The 24,606-nt window shown below is 38.0% G+C and overlaps 2 protein-coding genes across 16 annotated transcripts in view; one reads left to right on the top strand and one right to left on the bottom strand.

Annotated features, from left to right (window-relative positions):
• Positions 1-5,601, top strand: part of ACSS3 (acyl-CoA synthetase short chain family member 3) — a 160,059-nt gene extending 154,458 nt beyond the window's left edge. For both annotated transcript variants that reach the window (XM_070409656.1, XM_070409657.1), the window contains exons 14-16: positions 3,059-3,158; positions 3,245-3,420; positions 4,237-5,601. In XM_070409656.1, coding sequence (XP_070265757.1) covers positions 3,059-3,158; positions 3,245-3,420; positions 4,237-4,305 — 345 coding nt within the window. In that variant the 3' untranslated portion in view covers positions 4,306-5,601. The remainder of the gene's footprint in view (positions 1-3,058; positions 3,159-3,244; positions 3,421-4,236) is intronic.
• A 1,469-nt stretch (positions 5,602-7,070) lies between these two features.
• Positions 7,071-24,606, bottom strand: part of PPFIA2 (PTPRF interacting protein alpha 2) — a 472,789-nt gene continuing 455,253 nt past the window's right edge. For 13 of the 14 annotated variants that reach the window (XM_070409641.1, XM_070409642.1, XM_070409646.1 and 10 more), the window contains 5 exons: positions 18,186-18,361; positions 17,264-17,332; positions 11,723-11,882; positions 10,475-10,566; positions 7,071-8,441 (listed from right to left, as the gene is read on the bottom strand). In XM_070409641.1, the coding sequence (XP_070265742.1) occupies positions 10,508-10,566; positions 11,723-11,882; positions 17,264-17,332; positions 18,186-18,361 (464 nt within the window). In that variant the 3' untranslated portion in view covers positions 7,071-8,441; positions 10,475-10,507. The remainder of the gene's footprint in view (positions 8,442-10,474; positions 10,567-11,722; positions 11,883-17,263; positions 17,333-18,185; positions 18,362-24,606) is intronic. The other variant, XM_070409643.1, reaches the window with a different exon arrangement.

Raw genomic sequence — 24,606 nt, 5'->3', positions numbered from 1 at the left:
AGAATTGACCCCATCCCATCCATATCCCACCTGCCACAGACAAATATTCTCTTCCGTGAACTGGTGACAGACTGTACTGACTACCCAAACAAATCTCTGGCAGTTAAATTCACTCTTCACTCTCAACACACAAACCAAAAAGTAAATAAGACCTTAACAAATGGGAAAGCTGCTGGAAGCATCGGAGAGCTCATATTGAAGCAGTGGGAGAACATGGCGTCGCATGGTCGAGTATGCGCTTTGCAGAAGCTTTTTAGTCAGGCCCAGCTAATGGAAAGAGGGCGTGGATGTATTTACCTTAGCAATGAAGTTAATAAAACATGTAGTATAGAAACTATTTATTTAACAAGTTCTACCCTCCACACTATAGAAGTCAAAACCTGTGTGGATGAGAACCCTTGCAACTCAAAATTTCAAAGTGGATGCTAACGATAGGATAGAGGAGAAAGGTTGATTTGTATGTTTAATTAGGGCCGTGTGAGGTAGCACACCAGGTTTATACCTAACATTCTAGCAGTTCATTGAGTTTTCCAGGAGCTTGGAGGAGAGAACATTCATTTTCTATTTGGCTTACTCAAAAGAGAAAAAGTTTCTTCATGGAAAGTTTGGGAGTTGAAAGTGAAATGTCCTAGAGACTCTGTTGATTTATATCCTCCCTTTCTGCTTATGTCTTTTTAGTCAAGTTTATCTGCTTTGTGTGTGTGTGTGTGTGTGTATGTGTGTGTGTGTAGCCATTAGCTATTGCAGTGCCTTAAGGCTTTCACTTTTTTTCTCTCACTGCTTTCTCTCAAATTTGTCCATGTCCACAGCCTTCATTAGCATCTAATATTAATGCTATTCAAATACGCATCTCCAGGTTGAGACTTTCCTCAGCTCCAACTGCTTTGGCTTGGATATCTCAACACTCCTTCAGTAAGTCTCCAAGACTTATTACACGATCTTTCCTCTCAGGTCTAGTCCTCGGTAGCATTTTCTTGCTTAGAAATTGATGTCACTATCCAACCGGCTGCTCAACGAAATGCACAGAATCATTCTTAACCCTTCCGCTTCTTCGTGCTCCATATCCATTTTAGAACCTGTATCCATTTTACTTCTAAATAAACTCGAATCTTCAGTCCCAACTGCCATATCCTTGGTCTACTCTACGAGCTTCTTAGGTGGTTTCACTGCAAACTGTGATACTCACTCTTAACAATCTTCTATTTATTCTCCACATGAAATAAGTTTGTGTTTTTTCAAAATCTACTCTGAGGTGAAAGAAGCCCAATCTGTAAAGGCTATCTACTGTTTTATTCCAACTACAGGACATTCTGGAAAAGGACTTTGGAGACAGTAAAAAGATCATAGGTTGCCAAGGGTTAGCGGGAAGTGAGGGGTAAACAGGCAGAGCACAGGTTTTTTAGGGCAGTTGAAGCCATTCTGAAAAATATCGTAATGGTGGATACATGTCATAAAACACATGGAATGTACACCACCAAGAGTGAGCTCTAAAGTGAACTATGGACTAGGGTGATCATGATGTGTCAATGGTGGTTCATCACTTGTAACAAATATACCACTGTGGTGAGGGGTTTCGATGGTGGGGAAAGCTGTTTGTATACAGGAGAGCAGGAGGTACTAGTGTATGGGAGCTTTCTGTACTTCTGCTGTTTTCTCTGAACCTAAAACTACTCTAAAATATAAAGTTAATTTTAAGAATCCATCCGACCTTGCATCTCTTCCTCAACTCCTGAAAGTGCTTTATTACCATCCCAGTGCTGCCCAAACTACAGTTGGAAGTCTTTGCACAGCCTCTCTTCACCTCCGCAGCTTCGTCTTCTCAGCTGTGCGCCTCCTTTCCAGCCACACTGGTTTCTTTCAGGTGCACAATCCTTCCAAGGGCTCCCTCCTCTTTGCCTAATCAGTGTCTACTAATCCTTTAGACCTGAACTTATTGTCATTTCCGAAGGGAAGGTTTCTCTGACATCCATATCCTTCGGCCAACTTGATTACTTTTGCTTTATTTCACATATAAAAACAGATTAATGCCCCAAAGCCCTTACACTTTTATATTTAGACATTTATGATAATCAAATATTTATGCTTGATTGTTAATATTGCTGTCCCCTACTAGGCCATAGGCACCGTGAGACCGCGCTCTGCCTATTTTTGCTCACCACTGAATCTAGTGCAATGGCTGGGATACAGGAGGTATTTAAGCAATCTTTGTTGAATGAATGACTGGGAGAAAGAATGAGAACTTCTAAATGAACTGTTGGTATCTTGCTCACTGTTTTGTCTAGTCACTAGAGATTTGCAGTCACTGAAATAGGTATTACTTTTTCAGAAAATAACTTTTTGGATATTTAATTTTTAAAATCCCATCACAGCAGAAATGGCTTTTTATACCCTAAGATTCTGTGTTTCTTGTGGTTACTCAGCTGGTTCCTGTGATTCCAGATAGGTAGCTGCTTTGTTCTTTAAGACACTGAGAGCTTCGGGTGAGCATATGAAAACGGCTCCTGGACAATGTGATTCCTTGATGTCAGGGCTTCACTCCATGTCCAGTCTCTTGTTTTGGAAAGTCTTCTCTGGCTGGGTGGTCACTCAAGAAAAGAAATGCTTTAATCTTTGCTTAGTAACAGATGCAAAAATATAAGCACTACGTCTTTAGTCCTGGGGCTGCCATGGACTCCTGGTAGGTGAGCTTTTGGTTGCCACCACTACAGCCAAATCACCACGAGGCTGTCTGTTTTCAGAGACCTGTTGCAATTGGTTAACCTGTGGTATCCCCGGCATATTTTCCCTGACTTCACTAATAAACAATTGAGATGAAGAAACAAATCCCTTACTTTCCAGGTGAACTAAACAATTTGTCTTAATTACTGTCAGCCTTGAGTGAGTGACTACGGTGGGGATCCTAATCATTCACACCAGTAGTAAGATATGAATTGTGAATTAGTAGTAATTTTCACACGGACAGATACGTGTTTTTGAGTTATCTGACATGTACTTAGTTTCCCAGTTAAAATAATTTACACACACACACGCACTAAATGAATGCTTTTCCTCATTACAGTCAGTCCTTTCCCATGGCACCGTGGCTGACTGCGCTGTTGTTGGCAAGGAAGACCCTTTGAAAGGGCATGTCCCCTTAGCCCTCTGCGTGTTGAGAAAAGGTGAGAGCTTTGTCCACCCTGACTGTTTGGGCCCTGAATGATTAACTAAGGTTAATTCACTGCTTCCCATCTGACCTTCTCCCTAGGTATCAATACAACCGAGGAACAAGTGTTGGAAGAAATTGTGAAGCACGTTAGACAGAGCATTGGCCCTGTGGCTGCTTTTCGAAATGCAGTTTTTGTCAAACAATTACCCAAAACTAGATCTGGCAAAATTCCCCGGTCAGCTCTGTCTGCCCTTGTCAATGGCAAGCCTTATAAGGTAAATTATCAAGGATGTTTAATGCTGAGTTTTGAAATGGTTTATCCCCATTTCTTTGGCATCAGCAAAGTTCTTAAAAGTGGTTCTCAAGTATGAATTGCATCCCTAAAGTACACATAATAGCACTTTTTAAATGTTAAGTGAGAAATTGCATAGTCACTCTGTAGGAATCATGGCTTTGGAGAACCACAGGTTAATTAAAATCATATGTTTTGTGAATATAAGAATCAGTGCGTGGAAATATTACTATTAGTAAATGTTAGTTAAATCCAATCAAACTTGTAGAAATGCAATCTTTATTGCATTACATTTTCCTTCATTGTATTCATTAATGGCTGTTAGTGAGAAAACAAGTAATTAAGGCTGGCAATACCTATTTAACTCTTTGCATTGATACATATGCTAATTGTATTGAGTGAAAATTATTTTAGGAAACTTTAGGCTGATCCAAGCATATGAGTTTTTAAAATTTTTCTGCATATTGTACATACTGAGATATACATATTTTAATAGTAGAGTAGTGCAAGTGCAAAAAAAATTTTATTTTTATAGAGGCACATTGAAAGTCTCAAGAGGAATTCTGTAGAAAGTAGCATTGAGGACCATTAGTTTTGCTAACAGGACAGTTTGTTTTATCATTCTGTAAAGCTGAGGGACATTTTAAAATACTAGGTTCAAAGTTACTTATTTTTGAACATTTCCATATATGAGTATTATAAGATAATGGAGAATCCAACATTGCATGTAATTATTAAATTGTGAAATGTATAAAAAGGTTTTAAGGGAGTGCACTCATACCTCCACTTCTCTTTTCAGGTGACGCCTACGATCGAAGACCCCAGCATTTTCAGGCACATAGAAGAAGTGCTAAAGCAAGCATCATGACTTTTTTTGAGTCAGTTTTCTAATTGGAGTCAAGGTTTTTGAATTATTTCACAGAAATAACTATTTACATCGAAATTACTTGCAAACTGAAATGTGAATTGTGAAGTGTGGTCTTAAAAAAATGAACTGGAAGACTAGTGATTAGACCCAATTAGCATTGTAACATGTTTACAATGTTACGATTACTTGTAACATGACTCATGATAGGTTGTCTAGCACTTTAATTTTAGAAAAACGTATCTAATGAATGATATTTAAAAATTGTACCTCCCCCAAAAGCATTTTGATTGAGAGTGACATTAATAGAGAGCCACTTCCTAAAGATAAGCATCTGCAGCTTTGACCCAAAACCTAAAATTCAAGTTGAAGTAAAAAAAAATGATTTCAATTTTTCTTATGGAAATTTGGAAAGTTTTCTAATGTTATTGAGTTGCCCACATGCATGGTAATCATCTAATCGGTGATTTCCTAGGTAGCTGGATCTGTCTTGTCCTTTCCTGAGGGAAGGCTGGCTTCCTGGATACAGCTCTGGGGTCAGGTCATTTGTTACTCAAGGGAATCCTGTGCCTGGCCAAGAGTCTGGAGGTCATTGAATCCTTTCTCTGTCATGGAGTGGAGGATTTTTGGAGCCCCTCCTCTTGTTTTGGTGCTTAGTGGACTGTACTTACTGATTTCAGCTTCTTATGGAAACAAGGAAATGATATGAAATGGGGTACACTGGCAAAAAGAAAGCTTTTCAGGAAGAAATGTAGAAGTTTTTACATTATGTAAGAGAAACAAAAAATATCAGATTTTTATGCAAAATCTCTGATTTTTAAATAACGCACTAAAAATATTGTGCCATTCAAACACATCTTTGCATTTAAACTTCTATAAAACCATTGATATATTTTTTAAAACATTGAAAATGTATCTTTGTTAATAAGCTTATGATAATGTTCCAATTAATCAGAGTAGACAATATGGATAATTAAATATTTGGTTTACATAGAGTTGGACATGTTATCAGTAATCAAAGAATTCATTTAAACACAAAAATATACCATGCCCATTGAGTCTTTGATGGTACTCAAAATATTCCTTAATCTTTCAGTCCATCAGGAACAGTATTGTGAAGAATAGCTGTCCTAATATGATAGTCTGGGTACATGAAATATATGTCAGAGATATTAGATAAGGAGAATATTTACTTGTCTGTTGTATAAAATTGCTTACAAACTGTATAAAGACATTTTGAAAATGTGTGCTTTTTACCTGGACCATAGGCTATTCAAATAAATGACTTCTTCAAATAAATTTCTATTTGCTTAAATTGGCTTTTTGATCGTTACATCTGGAAAAACTATATTCATTAGTTGTTTTTGTTAATTATTTAAGTAGCCTCAATTAAACCAACTAGACAGACATTCAGTTTATAATTTGAAACTGTTGGGTTTCTTAAAGTGTAGCTTATATTGGGTACATTTAGCCCATTATCACATCTGTAATCTTAACAAATAATCCATTTGTTATGTCTTAGCATTTAATTGTATTACCTTACTTTTTCATGTAAGATTCAGTTAATTTGAGATGGAAAATTCTTTAGCTGAAACTGTATCATTTGCCAGGTATAATAAACTCAAGGCATATTACACAGGGGCAAGAAGTGTGTAAAGGTTACAACTTTGATCTCTTGCACATTTTCCCTGGTAATCACATCGGAAGGGAACGTCAGCAAGCAGGCTGGAGCTGTCTTCTAGTTGAGTGAGAAGAAGACAATGCACAAGACTGGGAAAGCAGCTTTTTCTTGTGTCTGGTTGAGGAAATACATATCTCCTTTGCAGGGTCAGAGGATGTCACGTTTATACGAATAATGATGGGGCCAGAAAGACACTCAAGTCATCAGATTGCTTAAAATTTGGGGGGGAAAAAAGGAAATTTCTACTTTAATACTTATATCATCAAACACTTTTACTACATAGTACCTAAAATATTCTGAATTAAATGTACCTTTAAAAATAACAATATAATGTTACTAAAAATGCAGTCATATTTAAATTTGATGAAATAAATTCTGTATGACCTTCTTTCATATTTTCATAATTTTTTTTACTGTAAGACATTGGAAAAATTAAAATATAAAGATTTTCTTAAAATCTAGAAAAGTGTTTTTCAAGTTATTTTGCCCATGAAAATATATTGGGTATATACAATTAAGACCTGTTTTGCATTTAAAAAGCAGTTTGGTTTATATAAAACTGTATTTGTAAAGGCTTAGATTATTATGTGAAAATGTATAATATTGCTAGATGGTCACTAAATGGATTTTAGAATCTGAAAGATATTATCCTATAAATTAAAGAGTATTTTATGCTTTTATGAGACACATAGATGGATCTTTTTTATCCCTATATATTTGAGTCTGTTATAAATGATTACTATTTCTTGCTTATGATCTCTAAAGGGGAGAACCTTCTGTGATTAAATCCTGTATGAGTAGATACAAATGTAGTTTATATTGTTATAATATCATAGTTTTTATATTATATTTCATTTCTGTGAGTCAGCATCCCCATGTTCAGATGAGCTTAAAAAGCTCTTTTCCATTGTTTCTGCCTAGGCAACATTTTCAGAAAATTGTAAAATCACTCTCATAAGCAAGTTTAGTACTCCCCCTTGTGGCTGACTCACTTTTGAGGAGATTCCACTTAAAATAACGATATTCAGTAAATTGTTCAAATTTACGTGACTAGAAAACAAAGCTTAAACAGAGAATTGGAAGTATTCTTTTTTATTGACAATGGAGAGGGCTTTTGTTACCATTACTTTATGACTGAATCTGTTTAAACAAAAATAGACATCAAAACAAATGTAATGTACGTGCAAACATAGCAAATTAAATACAAAAATGAAATTACTAATGACAGGTCTTGCACTTAATAAGATCAAACAGCAGAAAATCAGCAGATAGATAAATGTATTCTTAAATAGGTTTTACTCTGAAATCTCCCATATAAACAAAGAATAAACAACAGTAACACCACCAAATAAAGCCACAGGGAAGAGATTACTCTTCTATACTTTATACATTATATATGTTAATCATTCTGTCTTTCATTTCTTTCCTCTGATAAGACTGACTTCAGGGAAGTCGAAACAAGGCCATCTCGGCTAAAAGCTTATAACATTAGACATGACTCCGGCTATTGCCCTGGTACACTGACAGAGGGGGAGGGTGGCGGGCTTTTGTTTTCTTCCAGTGGGAACGAGCCTGGGACTTTGCAGTGGTTGACATTCACTGAACAGTTCTTGCTGGCGGTTCAAGATATTTGAATGGACATGTGGTTCTCAGTAAAGAAAAAAAAATTATTGGTCCACAGGTAACAAGAGAAGAGAATGTCTTTTTCTTTATAAATTTTTTTAAATAATCTTTTTGACTCTTGTAAACAGTTTGGTTTTGTCTTGTATTGAAAAGGAGATCGAGCCATCACAGTGCTATTTCTAAAGATAGAGGACATCCCTGATTGCCTTGAAAGGTCTATTTTTGGCTCCAGTTCCAGGTTAAATCATTCTTTTTTACATGATCAGAGGCAGGTTTTCAGCTTTAAGTATTGACAGACTTTGAAGGTGAAACATGTGGAGGCATGAAACATGCTTCCAGGAAACATACCAATTTGACCGTTATAATTCAAAAACTGTAAAAATGGTGGAATGGTAAATACAAACAGTACTTGGTATTGTCAAATGTTTGCACTTGAGACTCCATGAACCATATATTTTATTTTTTAAAAAATCATATTTATATCCATTTACATAAGACTTACACATTTAAAAAGAAATACATACACAGTAATACATAAATGCCTAGTATATTACAATAAAACGTGAAAAAACAGGTGGCTCCATTTCATAAAAGCATCTGTTGTACAGAAGTTATGATGTGGATGATGTTTATTATTCAAATGACTTAAGCATTTTCTTACAACTGTAGTGAACTAATCAAACATGATATCTGACTCCCCCCAAAATCACATTTTCAGTTGAATAAACCATTACTTGTGGTTATTTCCTTAGAATTCAGTTTTCACAAAGGTGTTCACTGCTCGTCTTCTTGGATGGTAGTGCACTTTAGGTAGGGTAGACCGAAAAGACGACATCTAGAATATTCAATGGACAGCGTTAGTTTACTGAAAGGTCCCAGACTGAAAAGTCCCCCTCCCCCGTTACACCTGCTGCCGCCATGCAGCCTGCCTCCTCCTGTCCTAAGAGATAATGAACAGCATATCATCCAGGATGTAACCAACAGCTGTATGTAATGAACATTTGCTCTTCTCCAATTCTGTGCAGGCAAGCTTAACAAATAATATTTGCTCACTTTTGTGGAAAGTATGATGGGAATATTAAAAAAAAAAAAAGGTGTTCAAAGAAAATGTCAGCAGTCCCTTTGAAATATTTACAGCTTGCTTAATAATAAATTGGGCATAGTTGGCCTATTCCTTGGAATAGATTTGTATTCTAGCCCATACACTAGTATTTTAGAGCTCTTTTGGAGATATGTTGGTTTAATTATGACAGTAATATAATGATAATAAATAACATTTTAAAGGATCTGGGTCAGAGATGTAACATTATTGACTTTTTCCTATCATAATATTTTTAGAGAAAGTCCACAATTACTATTCCTGACACAAAATAAATAATAAATAATGTTCTAAATTATTTTAATGACAAAGTTGCTAATGTTATGTCAAAATAAAAATTGGTTGTCCTAGATTAACCTATGGTAAATAAGTTTTTTCCTATTGAATGGTAATAACTAAAAAATATGAACTTGAATGCCATGCACAAAATACAGATCGCAAATAGTTAAAGAGTTATTCTACCCATCAATCAAGAGCTAAAAAGCAAGCGCTACTCAACATATTAAGTAGACATTTGTAACTTAGTGAAGCATTCATTTCTGGCAAAATTATGTTATATATAGAAGCTATTCCAAACAGTATTTTAAAAAGCTTCTCATTTAGCCAAATTAGCCAAATTATTATATACTTTAGATCATGCCCAATTAGATGCCAAATTGCATACTGCAATTAAAATTTTAATGTTAGGGTTTTATATTCTGAAATTAAATCTCTTATCTGAAGGCTTTTTATTTTATCATCAGCAGCTTCAAATAGTGACCTAAATAAGGCAACATATCAGCTCCCAAATTAGGCCCCAAAGACCAACAATAAGTTGTATGGAGCTTTTCGCTCAAGGCAATGAATAAACAGCACAAGATGAGCTGTTCCTCTGCCTATAACTGCTTCCTCTCCCTTCTCTGTGCATACATTTTCTAATTATTGCTCTACAAAGTATTTTTCTAAAATATTAATTCATTGTGAATCGTAAAGTATTTTGGTAAAGTACAATTTTAGGTTAAAAAATGTTTTTTGAGCATTTGACTTTTATAATCTAGGAAGCCAGTTTTTCTAAGACTGCTAATGAAACTCCATTTTGGTATAGATTTGCAAGTCAATTCCACCAACTAGTATTTCTGTAACTAAACATGTGTTACACCTTATGATTACATTTCAAGGTTTTCTGTTAGTCCTGTCTACAATTCTTACAAAGTAATTTAACTCTGTTCCTATGCTTTAAGCCTGAGATACTTAAAATTCATATTTAATTTCAACAAATATAAATCATAGTGGTGAAAAACAGCATACTAAAAGTTTAAAGTTCTGTTATGTTTTCATTTTAAAAATGAAATCATCTCCAAATCATTTTCATGTCTCTGCCACTCTGAAAATCACTCCCTGCGTATTTCAGCTTCCCTTATTAAAATACTCACTTAAAAGTGTATTTTTCTGTAAGCGCCAAACTCTCATCAATAAATATTGCTATGAGCGTCCATATAATATGCCACTAAAAAGTAGAAGACTGTGGCAGCAACCCATTGGTGTGTACTAAGATAGTGACAGGCCTCCAACAAACAAACAGACCTTGAACCACAGCAGACAGATGATGATAGAAAATCCTAGATGAAGAGTTAAAGTATAGATTCCTTTCCACCCTCTAGCAATTCAAAGGGGTTATCTCACCTCTGTTCTGCTAGGCCGTACCAAAGAGTATTGTGTATATTTACTAGTCTATGTAGGTTCCATTTTTGTGGTGGTTTGGTTTTTGTCAGCCAAGGAAAACTACTCACAGCAAGTCAGTGCTGCCTCCTTTGAGTGGCTTGTCAACATGAGTATGTGCGAACAGTGGAGTTGTCTAACCTCTGCAGTCTTGAAGAGGCAACTGCAAATGGAGAAAAGGGCTTTAGAGGGACTTGGACGATTGAGTACAGAATTTCAGATGAGAAAGATTTCTTTTCCCTGCATAAAGGGAGAAAAGGAGCCTGAACTTATCGGTAGACATTCTTTCTCTCAGGTATAAGCCACTCACATTCCTTTTCTCTAGACCAAGTTACTAATGAAAATGTATTCCGATGCGATTCAACAGAGCTTTCAAGCTGTGCCTTCTCCTGAGATGAAATCTGCAACAAGAGCAGCTCCCCAGGGCGCTTCTGTTTTTAAAGCAAAAATGGCTCTTAGAGGATTTAGTAGGGTGGGTATTTTCCCTTCAGAGTATTGAAGGGGTTCTACACTAATTTTAATCATGTTAAATTACTCATAAATTTCGAGAGCATGTTCCATAATATTAACAAGTTAGAAAACATGTGAATCAAAGGTCACAGTTTATGTGGGAATGAATTTTAAAGGCTATGATAACTGTAAACTTGGGAAGAAACAGTTCTAGGTGATTGCCATAATAGGGTGGGGCTATTTGCTTTTTAATGCTTATCAAACAGAAATAACTTTGTGACTGCATGCCTAGTTGTCTCTCCTCCGGAATGGCTATTTTCCTTTGGAAAGTAGGTAACACAATTCTAATGTCCACAGAAGGAAGTGCTCATTGGGAAATGACTGTTGGTTTTGTGTTTGTTTAATTCTCTTCTCATGGTTGTGCTTGTTTATTTACGGCCTTCTACCTCGGTCAAAGGTGAGAGTATCTGATGAGTCTGAGTTCCTAAGGTGACATATAAAACTTGAAATATTCAAACATGTGGATGGCAGTGGAGTTAATTTCCATTTACTACCTCTAATTAAACAAATTATTTAATTTAGGAATATAAAAGAAACACAAATCATGCTGATGCTTATTAATCTTCCTAGATGTCAACATTTTTCTTTTAGGATATTATAAATCATTGTTTAAATGTAAATAAAGTGCTATGAGTTCATGCATTAGCAGTTTGCAAAAGAGTCTGGTCTGATGAAAGCAAAGCAAACTTCAAGCAGAGCAAACCAACTCAAGAAAACAATTCCAAAAAGCTATGCAAGGTCAGAGAATGACACTAGCATTTGCTAAACGAGCTTTTGACTTTATAAGCAGAAATGCAAAACATCTGTACCATCAGTCGCCATTTTCCTTGACTGCCCAGATGTTGTGGTTAACCTGAATCCGGCTGGTAATGTTTCTGAGGACCCAGGCATCATGCTGATTCCATGTACTTCACGGGGAGGAAACTGCCTTCTCCAGGTTGACCCACGCCTGAAATTCTTGTCATCGCTCTGCCAGTACAGAGTTAAAACGTGGAACATTGATTATTTACATTCAGCCCATCAAGTATCCTATATAATAAAAGCCTAATATGCTAAGTGTCTGGTCGTCTGTTCAACCAATCAAAGCATAATATGCTAATGATATGCTAAGCCACTCAATTGCTCGCTATGACATGCATTGACCACCAGGGGGCAGATGCTCAACACAGGAGCTGCCCCCTGGTGGTCAGTGTGCTCCCATAGAGGGAGCACCACTCAGCCAGAAGCCAGGCTCACGCTGGCGAGCTCAGCGCCAGTGGCAGGAGCCTTTCCCATCTCTGTGGCAGCGCTAAGGATGTCCGACTGATGGCTTAGGGCTCCCGGATTGTGAGAGGGCACAGGCCGGGCTGAGGTACCTCCTCTCCTGAGTGCACGAATTTCATGCACCAGGCCTCTAGTACATATATAATGTTATGCTTTATTTTGATTACAAAATGAAAATGCAGGAAGTTTGAAACAAATGTTTTTGTAAAGTTTTCGTATGATTTCAAATCCAAGGTTTGTCATCTATAAAAGGAAACATCTTTGAAAACCTAAAATAAAATCCCAACATTTTTCCAAAAATTATACTTTGTTGAACTTTATGCAAACTGGTTTATGGTACAATATCCTTAGTGGAGTAAGTGTTGGCTCATATACTTGAATATCTATTTTATAAATGTTGTTTCTATATGTACAAGATATATATCTTATAGGAATCTATATTTGATACAGCCTGGCTCATATTGGATACTATAACCCATATTCTATGTAAGAAACTCAATTTGTCACATGTTAGATTTTAGCTGATCCAGAATTAATTTTTTGTTTGTTGAAAAATCTGTGCAGCCTGGGCAACATCATCTTAATAAATGCATGTTCCCTTTAGATGCCATTAAAAGCATAACGTAACTCTGGTTGCTGTTTTATAAATGTAATTCTAGCTGCTGATTCTATTATATATGGATGATACTTTTCCCCCCCTCTCTGTGCATACATAAAGTACCTACACAGACACAATTCTTTTCTCTACATTGATTAGCACCAATATGTAATTTAGCATTTAATTAATATCATTTTTGTATCTAATTCTAAGGAAAATATTAGATCTTATCTTCTCATATTGCTAAGTTTCTCATCTGAGAAGGACTGTCTATTCCTTGAAGTTATAGCTAAGTATGCATGGTTGACCCACTAAGTCACTCAGGTGACTTCATTTTAACATAAGGAATGATTGGCATTCAGCTCAAATTATCATTGTTATAAATAAGTAACACTATAAGGGATTCTTCATCATAGATTGCGAATTTAATTAAGTGACACACAAGGTCACTGTAATGATATATATCCACTGCTCTCTGAATTCTTATTATCAATATCTAAATCTTGTTTAGATTTGGTAGACATTTTACAGTTTGAGAAATGACTGCTACTCCTCCTCTGTTTGGTTTTACATTGACCTAGATCTCCAAATGTTCACTAATGCAGAAAAGAAGCAACGTTTCACAGTTGTGGCCTCTCTGACTTCTTGAGTCTTGGAGAAGTTGTTGCATCAACTCAGATATCCTTCAGTTCTACATAACACTATTTTCCATTGTAGGAATAACAACTCTTATAATGTATTAGAGGCCCATGCAGGAAATTTGTGCAGGGGTAGGGTCCCTAGTGGCTGCCGGCTGCCAGCCAGGGCCTTCCTTCATTCTGCACCGCCCCCTGATGGTCAATGCATATCATAGTGAGCAATGGAACTCCTGGTCAGTGGAACTCCCAAGGGGACACTTTGCATATTAGGCTTTTATATATAAAGACTAGAGGCCCGGTGCACAAAAATTTGTGCACTCGGGGGGAGAGGGGGTCCCTCAGCCCGTCTTGTGCCCTCTCGCAGTCTGGGACCCCTTGGGGGATAATGACCTGCTGACTTATGCCTGCTCCCGGGTGGCAGAGGGCAGGCCCAATCCCTAAGTGCAGCCCCTGGTCAGGCTCAGAGCAGGGCCAATGGGGGAGTTGGGGCGCTGCCCCCTGTCATGCACAGAACAAGGTGGATCGGGAGGTTGCGATGCCACCCCTAGTCACACTCAGGGTACGGCCGATTGGGGGGTTGGGGCACCGCCCCCTGTCACACTCAAGGCAGGGTCGATGGGGAGGTTGTGGCACCACCTCCTGTCATGCACAGAGCAGGGCCGATCAGGGGGTTGGGGCGCTGCCCCCTGTCATGCACAGAGCAGGGCCAACCAGGGGGTTGAGGAGCTCCCCCCTGTCACTCACAGAGTAGGGCCAATAGGGAAGTTGGGGCACCACTCCCTGTCACACACAGAGCAGGGCGGATCAGGGGGTTGGAGCGCTGCCCCCTGTCATGCACAGAGCAGGGCCCATCAGGGGGTTGGGGAGCTCCCCCCTGTCTCACACAGAGCAGGGCCGATCAGGGGGTTGGGGCGCCGCCACTGTCACACTCAGGGCAGGGCTGATGGGGAGGTTATGGCTCTACCCCATCATACACAGAGCAGGGCCCGTGGGGGGGGGGGGGGTGGTTGGGGCGCTGCCCTCTATCATCCACAGAGCAGGGCCGATCAGGGGGTTGGGGCGCTGCACCCTGTCACACACAGAGCAGGGCCGATCAGGGGGTTAGGGCGCTGCACCCTGTCACACACAGAGCCGCAGGGCGATCAGGGGGTTGGGGAGCTTCCCCCTATCAGGCACAGAGCAGGGCTGATCATGGGGTTGGGGCGCCTTCCCCTGTCACGAACAGAGCAGGGCGGATAGGGAGGTGTGGCCCCGCCCCCTGTCACACACAGAGCTGCAGGGCGATCATGGGTTTTGGGCACTGCCCCCTGTCATGCTGATCCAGGTGCTGGGAGGCATATTACCCTTTTACTATATAGAATAGAGGCCTGGTGCACAGGTGGGGACCGGCTGGTTTGCCCTGAAGGGTGTCCTGGATCAGGGTGGGGGTCCCCATTGGGGTGCCTGGCCAGTCTGGCTGAGGGGCTGAGGGCCGTTTTCAGGCTGGTAGGTGACTGAAGCTCCCAACCGCTCCTTTTTTTCTTTTTTCTTTTTATTCTGGGCCAGCTTTAGCTCTGAGGCCTCTACTGCTGAAAGCAGGTTTCTGGCCTTTGTTTACCTTCTGTATTTGATACAATGTTGCGGTCTGGCTGGCTGAAGCCCGGCTGACTAAAGCAGGTTCCTGAGATTTTGTTTAGCTTCTATATTTGCAACATAGTTGCTTAGAGTTGCAGCTGAGATGCCGGCAAGTCAGGTGGGGGAACGTTGGAGTCCGCTGTCACTGGAGCAAGCAAGCCTCCCTGTTCGCTTCAGTGCATGGCTGCCGGCCGCCATCTTGGCTGGCAGTTAATTTGCATATCACCCTGATTAGCCAATGGGAAGGGTAGCGGATGTACGGCTAATTACCATGTTTCTCTTTTATTAGATAGGATGAGCGAAGGGCTCAAAAATAAGCCATACATTTAAGAATTTAAATCATGATATCATGATTCTTGACTTCTGCTCTTTCCACACAGTGTTACTGCAGAAAGTTAATGGGAACAATAAAGCAGCAACATCATGGGAAAAAATTTATGAGATGAGTTTAAAATATATCCTCTCAATTGAAGTCAGAGTCTGTGGAAGCACATGAGTTCTCAAATTATTTGAGTTGAATCTGAAATGTGATCAACCCCAGAAACAAATCCACTCTGGTTGTGGGCAAGCTGTTTAATTCATTTGTTTATACTAAAAAAAACAAAAACAAAAACCCACAAAAAGAAACAAAAAGCAACAAACAAAAAGCTAGGACAAAAAATAATAAAAGGTTTGAATGATAAAATCATTTTCTGTATCTTTAACAATAATAAGAAGAAGCTGTATGATTTAAAGACAGATAATCACATTCTATTCAGAACTCTCCTCTTGTTACTTTCAGGAAGCAGCTCTATCAATCACCCAGGCTATGTCCCTACCAGACAGCTCCCTCAGTTCAGTCTGCATTTTAGAATGCAGCAACGTGACAGGCCCTTAGTACTTTTTATTACAATATTTTTGCAACTTTTAAGCAAGAAGAATGTTGTATTTAAAAGTGTGTACTGGTATATGCACACTGTCTTTGATTCAGCAATTAATAATAAGGGTTTAAAAGATTATCAACCTACTTATCCAACTAACATCAGTTAAATATTAACTGGCTTTAAAAAATATTACTCATTATCCTGATTGGACAGGAGTATGAACTTATAGGGAGTTAGCTGAGGTCAGGGCTGTAGAGTTTACTGGCCTTCAACCTCCTCCACAAAGGCAGTTTGGGTTTTATAATAACAAGATCATCGGCCCTGTCCATTTGGATATGGAATTATTGCATCACTAGAGTTTTCTGCATTCATTCACAAAACTATTTTAATCAGCTTTTCTTTGTAGCCAAGAAAGAGCTGCATTTTGTGACACACAAGTATGCATCTCTTCAAGCTCACGTTTCCTCACTGCTTCCTAAGAGACAGTGTAAAACTCAGGGCTATTAAAGTTCACAGTGACTATCAAGCAGAGTCTGCTAATATCGCTTGTATTTCTTTCTTTTATGTTTATTTAAAAAAAAACCCACTTTCTTTTTAATGTATTGATTTGAGAGAGACAGAAAGAGAGAGAGAGAGACAGAGAGAGAGAGAAACATAAACTTGTTGTCCCACTTATTTATGAATTTATTGGTTTATTGTATGTGCCCTGACCAGGGATCAAACCTGCCACCTTGACATTTCGGGATGACACTCTAACCAACTGAGCTACCGTGCCAGGTCCCTTGTATTTCTTCCATCTCAGGAGGCTACTTAGATGTTTATTATTTTTTAAATCGTTTAAACATGCATATATGATGTATAGGGATTCTTACACTCAAATCCTATAACTGGTAAAATGTTATTATGTTTTTAAGGAAGACTCAATATTGCTACCTAAAATTATGAAAAGTTCCCCACTTATTCAAAGACGTTCTCTTCATTTTAATATCCTAAAATTTCCTGTGAAGATATACTGATATTTAAGAAATAAGCACATTTCTTATTAAAAGCTAAACTTATTAGAACTGGTGTTATCATTACTTACAATTTTTTAAAAACTGTTGCTTAATGTTATTTTGCATTCACAGCTCATGAAAAACAGTCTTGTTTTGAATTACATCTTAGTGTTTCTGACTGTTGATATGATAACATTTATGAATCATGAAGTTCTTTCAAAAATAAAATGAGTAATAAAATGTAATATTTAGGAATAATACTGGGGGAAATTCTAGATCCTATCCATGGAGCAAGCATCTGATTAATTTTGGGGTACTATGCCTTGAAGGCCATTTTGCTTGTACTCACAAGATCCTTTTGAATGAGATAAGGACTTACTTCATCCAGTCGCCGCTCGGTTCCCAGAGCCAGGAGGTTATTGTATTCCCTCTCAAGAATCTGCCTGGCCTGTTGACATCAAATAACAGTCACCAACACTGATGTCACATTGCATTTTTTAAAAAAATAGAGATTATATTTATCTGAGAAAGTATTCCAAGCCCTGTCTCATTTATGGAGTCTTAAGTTTTTATTCCTCCATGTCTACAAGCCATTGTAAATTTAACCTATAAATAAAAGGTAGGGCAACTTGCTTTCATCTATGAACAGTAGAGAAATAGCTTCATATAAATGTCCACACTTTGCTACTCTATTGAAATGGAAACTTTTCTATAAACCTTGAAATACATAAAAACAAAATAAAAAGTGAAGTTAGACTGCGGAATTTTGAACAAGTCTAGGCAGGAAGTTCTCAAACTTGGTCAATGATTACCATTGGGAAAACTTTTAGATAAGTAAAATTCTTGTGACTTATCTCTTGATACCTGATTTATTAGGCCTGTGATACAGGTTGCAGGTTTTATTTTAAAATTTTAAGGAACTCCGGTGATTTAAATAATTATCCAGATTTTGGAATCCATGGCATCCCCAATGCTAAGTGTCTGTATAATTCAGATATGTAAATAGAAATGACTACCTCTAAGAGAGGCAGGGACCAAGGCCATCTGTCAGGGACACTGTTTTGGGGAATCTGGCATTCTGGTGCGAGGTTGGACCACATAACCTCCAAATGACTTCCAGCTTAATTGTATGATTTTGTTTTGGATAGAAATTCAGTAACTTGAAATGGAAGCCCCAGTGACATATTTGAGCTAAATCTCCTTAGGAATGAATCATTAATACCCAGCCAACGTTTCCCCCCTAAAGTTCAGCTTGTTGTGATGTAAATGAGGGCACTGCTGCTACCGCTCAGAGGGCTTGCCTGGGTGTTCTGGGTTGGAATTTGCAGTAACAAAGCTAAGCTGCTGTAGTCAAAGTTCTCGTCCAGGGCTATCAGTGAGCCGTGCACGCCACTCTCAAGGATATTATTTGCATATTCTCGAAGGCCAATTGCTTGGATCCAGCGGATAACTCGATCATTACTCCACACCAACACATCTAGGAAAAGAGGTGCATCATTTTAGGCTGCAATATTTTGCACAATAAACAAAACTACTGGCTGAAATGGGCCACAGGCATCTGGCCAAGTCAGCATTTATGCTGATTTCTTTATCCACTCCCTAATGCACCTGGCTGGACCCCTTAGGTTGCATGTATTTACTGTTCTAACAACTAGCCATTTGTACTTTTAACCTAGAAAAAAAGTTGTCACTTTAAGAGCTTGTTGTCACTGATATGAGAGCCCTTCCATCACATGGAACACAATGTCTGTGTTTCTTGTTTTCACTTAGAAGCTCCAAGGGTCTGTCTGAAGTTCAATATTTTTGCCACCAGATGGGGATATTTCTTGATACACAGCTTCAGTAAAGAGAGCAAAATGAGAACCTAGAAAGGGTCTTCATCGTGTTTTTGAACCACAATGTAAACATTTCAGATAGAGGAGATACTTTTTTTTTCACCTGAAGTAATAAATCAGAGACCAAAGCAGCAAGATAAAACAAGGACTAGCTAATTTGATACTTTCCTGCTATTTTGGCAATTTATTATTTAAAATCACATACCGATGCAAAAATCAATCACTCAGTCAAATCACATGCTGATTTTCCTATTAGCTTAAAAAGCAGTATTTTACTGAGGTATGAAACACATTAAATTTTATTTTCAAAACTAAAATCTTCAGGGAAAAATATCATAAATGCCTTTTTTAGACGAAAACATATAAATGTGTATTTTATTTTTTTTCCATTTCTTCCCATTATGAGTTGGCAGAATGCTATATAACAACGACTAAAATAGAAAGAATAGAATGTTCCATAGGAAAAAAATGTAAGGAACTTAAGTGAACATTACAAAAAGGAATGGAAACATTTTCCTAATCCTATAGAAAGGCAAATGAAACTCATAAATTATTATTACAGTACAAGTAAGTTTTTCTGTTCATTTTTTCTTTCTAAATGAAATGTACACCTTTTTAGAAAAGTATAAAGGAGATTTTGGAAATTAGTTTTCAACTTCTTCAATTTAATTTACCTGCAAAAAGCAAGGTAGTATTTTTTTAAGGGAAGGTGAGAAAGTGTATTTATATACATTTTTCAAAAGCATTACTAGTTTGTCTTAATGCATTCATTTAACCAAGTGAGGTTTTCTTGTGTATAACATTAAAGCCATAAAGTGATGCCTCAGCCCCAAAGAGGTTCCCTCATCTCAATTAGGTTCAAATTTTTTGTGGATCCTCACCTGGGGATATTTTTTCCTATTTATTTTTAGAAAGAATGGAAGGGAGAGGGAAAGACAGAGAGACACATCAATTGGTTGCCTCCCCCATGTGCCCCAGGGGGGTTGAAGCCTGCAACCTGGGAGCCTTCAGTCCAAGGGCCCATGCTATAATCACTGAGCAACCGGCTAGGGCTAGGTTCAAATTTTTAATCATATTTTCCAAATCTCCCATATCTGTACTAACTGATTATATCTATGTGGCTTATGAATTTGTAATTTTTTTAGTTTCTCCCACTATGATTACAAAAATATCTACTTCTATGTTTAGATCTGTCTGATTTTGCTTTTCCTATTTTAAGTCTATATATCACATGCATACAAATTTGCCACATCTTCCCTTTTATTATAAAATACCCATTTTATATTTAGTAATGCTTCCTGCCTTAAATTATCTTCTGATATTACAAAAACCACAGCAACTTTACTTAGCACTTGCTTATCGCCTCTACTTCCGACTTTTCTATGACCTTATATTTATGGTTGGAAAGAGCATATAATTGTTTTAATTTTTCAATGGTCTCTTTAATCAGATTAGTTAATTCCCTTTTACTTCATACTATTTCTCAGATATTTGAGTTTAAAGCTACTATATTTCAAGTTGTCTTACCTGTCTTTTGTTCCTTTTCTCTCCTTCCTTGCCTTTTTACAAACTATGTCATTTAAAAATTATTTTATTCTACCACTCCATTAGCTTTTAAAGCCTGTAATATGCATCTTTGATTTATAATCTACTGAAAATCAGTACTTTCATCACTCTTAGATAATGCAAAGAACTTTAATTTAATTCCATGTAATCTCTTCTTGTCTTTTGCATTATAGTTGCTATAATATATATTATTTCTATGTGAAATTCAAATCCCACAGACATTACTATTTATTGCTTTTATTATCATTATTAAAATTTCCCATACATTTCTTCCACTCTCCTTATACTGCCTGTATTTAAAAATGTTCTGTAGGATTAGTTTCTTTTTGCCTTAATAACTCATTCTAATATTTATTTTTCTCTTTGGATTTTATGGTAATGTAATCTCTCAGATTTTATTTGTCTGAACCTGTATTAATTTTGCCTTTAATATTGATGGGCATACAGTTATAGGCTTTTAGATAAGAGGTTAGCTTTAAGAAAAATTTTAAGGATGTCATTCCATTTTTCTCTGGTGTTATTTTAGTTGTGGAGTCAGATACCTCATGCTGCTCCTTTGAAAGTAATGTGGAGTTTTCTCTGGCAGATTCGAAGGTGTTTTTTTATTATTATTATTATTTTTTTCTTTTTGGGGGGGTCATGATTTTCAGCAGTTTTACTACAATGTGTCTAGATATATTCCCTCCTCACTCCCTTTCCTTTGTTACTTGTTTGACATGCATAGGGTATTGTGAATCTGTGGTTTGTTTTCAGTATTTTTTTCCCAAAATCTCCATCATTATCTTCAAATATTGCTTCTTCCTCATTCTCTCTTATCTCTCTTTCTGGGATTCCAATTATACCTGACTAGATTCCTCACTATGTTCAATTGTCTCTAATGATCTGTTTTATATCATTCATTCTGTTGTTTCTTTTCATGTAGGTATCAGGCCACATGTTTTCAGGTGATGGGTCTTTTTAAGAAAATATATATTTTTATTGATTTCAGAGAGGAAGGGAGAGGAAGAGAGATAGAAACGTCAATGATGAGAGAGAATCACTGACCGGCTGCCTCCTGCACACCCCCTACTAGGGATCGAGCCTGCAACCCTGGCATGTTCCCTTGACCAGAATTGAACCTGGAACCCTTCAGTCCACAGGCCAATGCTCCATCCACTGAGCCAAACTAGCCAGGGCTGATGGATCTTTTTTATTTTCATTCAAATTCTCTTTTACTGTTAAACCACAATCAAATTCTTAATTTCAGTTTTAAACCTTCTGCTTCTTCAAATTTTCATGTGTTTATTTCTTTATTTTTTCATTTAAAATAATTTTAATTACAGTTGACATACAACAGTATATTAGTTTCAGGTGCACAACACAGTGATTAGACATTATATAACACTAAGTTATCATCTGGATAAGTCTCTCACCCATCTGACACCAAACATAGTTATTAGAATATTATTAACTATATTCCCTATACTGTACTTTACATTTCCATTACTATTCTGTAACAACCAATTTGTACTTCCCAATCCTTTCACCTTTTATACCCATCACCCAACCCTCCTCCTATCTGGCAACCATCAAAATGTTCTCTTTTTTTGTTATTAATCTCACCGTAGGATATTTTTCCATTGATTTTTAGAGAGGATGGAAAGGAGAAGAACCAGAGAGAAACACTGATGTGAGAGAGACACATTGATTTGTTGCCTCCTGCATGTGCCCCGACCAGGGCCAGGGATCAAGCTGCAACCAGTATGTGCCCTTCAGTCTGCAGGCTGATGCTCTATCCATTGAGCAAAACCGGCTATGGCAAAATGTTCTCTTTATGAGTCTGTTTCAGTTCTGCTTATTTATTTATTTTGACTTTTAGATTCAATTTTTGATAAATATGTATTGATTGTCATATTTTTTATCTTTTTTTTCTTCTTCTTAAAGAAGAGCCTTTAACATTTCATATAATATTGGTTTGGTAGTGATGGACTCCTTTAGCTTTTCCTTGTGTGGGAAACTCTATTTTTTTTTTAAATGAATCTTTATTGTTCAGATTATTACAGATGTTCTTTTTCCCCCCATAGCTCCCCTCCACCCAGTTCCCACCCCACCCCATGCCCTTACCCCCCGCCACTGTCCTCATCCATAGGTGTAAGATTTTTGTCCAATCTCTTCCCGCACCCCTCACACCCCAATCCCCCAGAGAATTGTCAGTCCACTCCCTTTCTATGCCCCAGCTTTTATTATATTCACCAGTTTATTCTGTTCATCAGATTTTTTAATTGACTTAATTTTTAGATTCACTTGTTGATAGATATGTGTTTGTTGTCACTTTGTTGTTCATAATTTTTATCTTTACCTTTTTCTTCTTCTTCCTCTTCTTAAAGAATACCCTTCAGCATTTCATATAATCCTGGTTTGGTGGTAATGAACTCCTTTAGCTTTTTTTTATCTGTGAAGCTCTTTATCTGACCTTCAATTCTAAATTATAGGTTTGCTGGGTAGAGTAATCTTGGTTGTAGGTTCTTGCTATTCATCACTTTGAATATTTCTTGCCACTCCCTTCTGGCCTGCCTAGTTTCTGTTGAGAAATCAGCTGAGAGTCATATGGGTACTCCCTTGTAGGTAACTAACTGTTTTTCTCTTGCTGCTTTTAATGTTCTCTCTTTGTCTTTTGCCCTGGGCATTTTAATTATGATGTGTCTTGGTGTGGTCCTCTTTGGATTCCTCTTGTTTGGGGTTCTCTGTGCTTCCTGGACTTGTAAGTCTATTTCTTTCACCAGGTAGAGGAAGTTTTCTGTCATTATTTCTTCTAATAGGTTTTCAATATCTTGCTCTCTCTCTTCTTCTGGCACCCCCATAATTCAGATATTGGTATGTTTGAAGTTGTCCCAGAGGCTCCTTACACTATCTTCATATTTTTGGATTCTTTTTTCCTTTCTGGATGGATGTTTTTTGCTTCCTCATATTTCAAATCTTTGATTTGATTCTTAGGATCCTCTAGTCTACTGTTGAATTTCTGTATATTATTCTTTATTTCAGACAGTGTATGCCTAATTTCTGACTGGTCCTTTTTTATTTTTTTGGCATTCTCATTAAGATCCTTGAAGGTCTCACTAAGTTCCTCGGAGGTTTGTAGGAGATTCTTGAGTAACCTTATAACTGTGGTTTTGAACTCTATATCCAGCAGTTTGCTTTCCTTCATTTCTTTCATTCGTGACATTTTTCTTTGTCTCCACCTTTTGGCTACTTCCCTGTGTTGATAGAGTGGCTTTGTGTGGTTAGTGCCCTGTAGGGCCCAGTGGCTCAGTCTCCCCAATTACCTGAGGTGGACAGTCTTGGTGCATCCCTTTGTGGGCTGGGTGCACAGTCTTATTGTAGTTAAGCCTTGATTGCTGTTGGTATCACTGTGAGGAATTGACCTCTAGGCCAATTGGCTGTGAGGATCTGCTGTGTTTATAGTGGAAGAACTGCTGTGCTGGAGACACCCTTATGGGGCAGGACTTGCTTGAGTGAGGCTTTGGTGCTCACTGAGTCTGCCTCTTGAGTGTGTCACTTATGGATGTGAGGAGTTGATATCTGGTATATGACCACTGGGTAGACTGGCTCCTGGATCTCCAAGGAGGTGCAAAGTCAGCCACTGCCTGAGGCCACCCAGCAGGATCTACAGCAAGATCTGCAGATTTCTTCTCTTTGTTTGGGGTTTGGAAGTTTTGCAGCTCTCTGACCCAGCTGCAGTTTGTTAGGTTAAGCTGAGAAAGGACAGGCCATTCATATGCATAAGCTGCTGTGCACAGCTTGGGTGGGGTTGTAAATTGGGTGGGGCAGGGTCTCAGGGAATCACCAGGGCGGAGCAAACAGCGATGGCTGCCAGTCAGCCATCTCCGCGTCTTTGCGTCCCGCACCCCCACACAGTAACAATGATCCCTGCAAGCACCTCTGCGAGAAAGCCACCCTCGCTTTCCTACACGATGCCAGACAGTTCAGTTTCTCCCTGTAGGAGTCTGGGTCCCCAGAGTCTTGCCAGAAACTGGAGTTCAGAGCAGTAGGGAGCTTGTATCTCCCTTCCAATTGAAAAAAATAGTGCACCTATTTGCCAGCCTGTTTCACCCGCCTCCGTACCTCCTCTCTTGGTGCCTCCGCACCTCCTACCCAGTCTCAATGTGCTTTTTTCTTTCCTTCTAGTTGTAGAACTTCCACTCAGCCAGCTTTCCCATGGTTCTGAATGATAGCTGTTTTGTCTTTTAATTGTAGTTTTGGTCTGGTTGTGGGAGGCAGCATGTACAAGTGTATACCTTATGCCACCATTTTGGTTCCTCCTCTGGGAAGCTCTTTATCTGTC

This window comes from Myotis yumanensis, unplaced genomic scaffold (assembly GCF_028538775.1).
Source record: "Myotis yumanensis isolate MYYU_CA2020_CCGP unplaced genomic scaffold, mMyoYum1.0.hap1 SCAF_3, whole genome shotgun sequence".
NCBI lineage: Eukaryota > Metazoa > Chordata > Mammalia > Chiroptera > Vespertilionidae > Myotis > Myotis yumanensis.
Note: the sequence above shows the minus strand (reverse complement) of the source record. Positions and strands in the feature narration are given on the sequence as shown.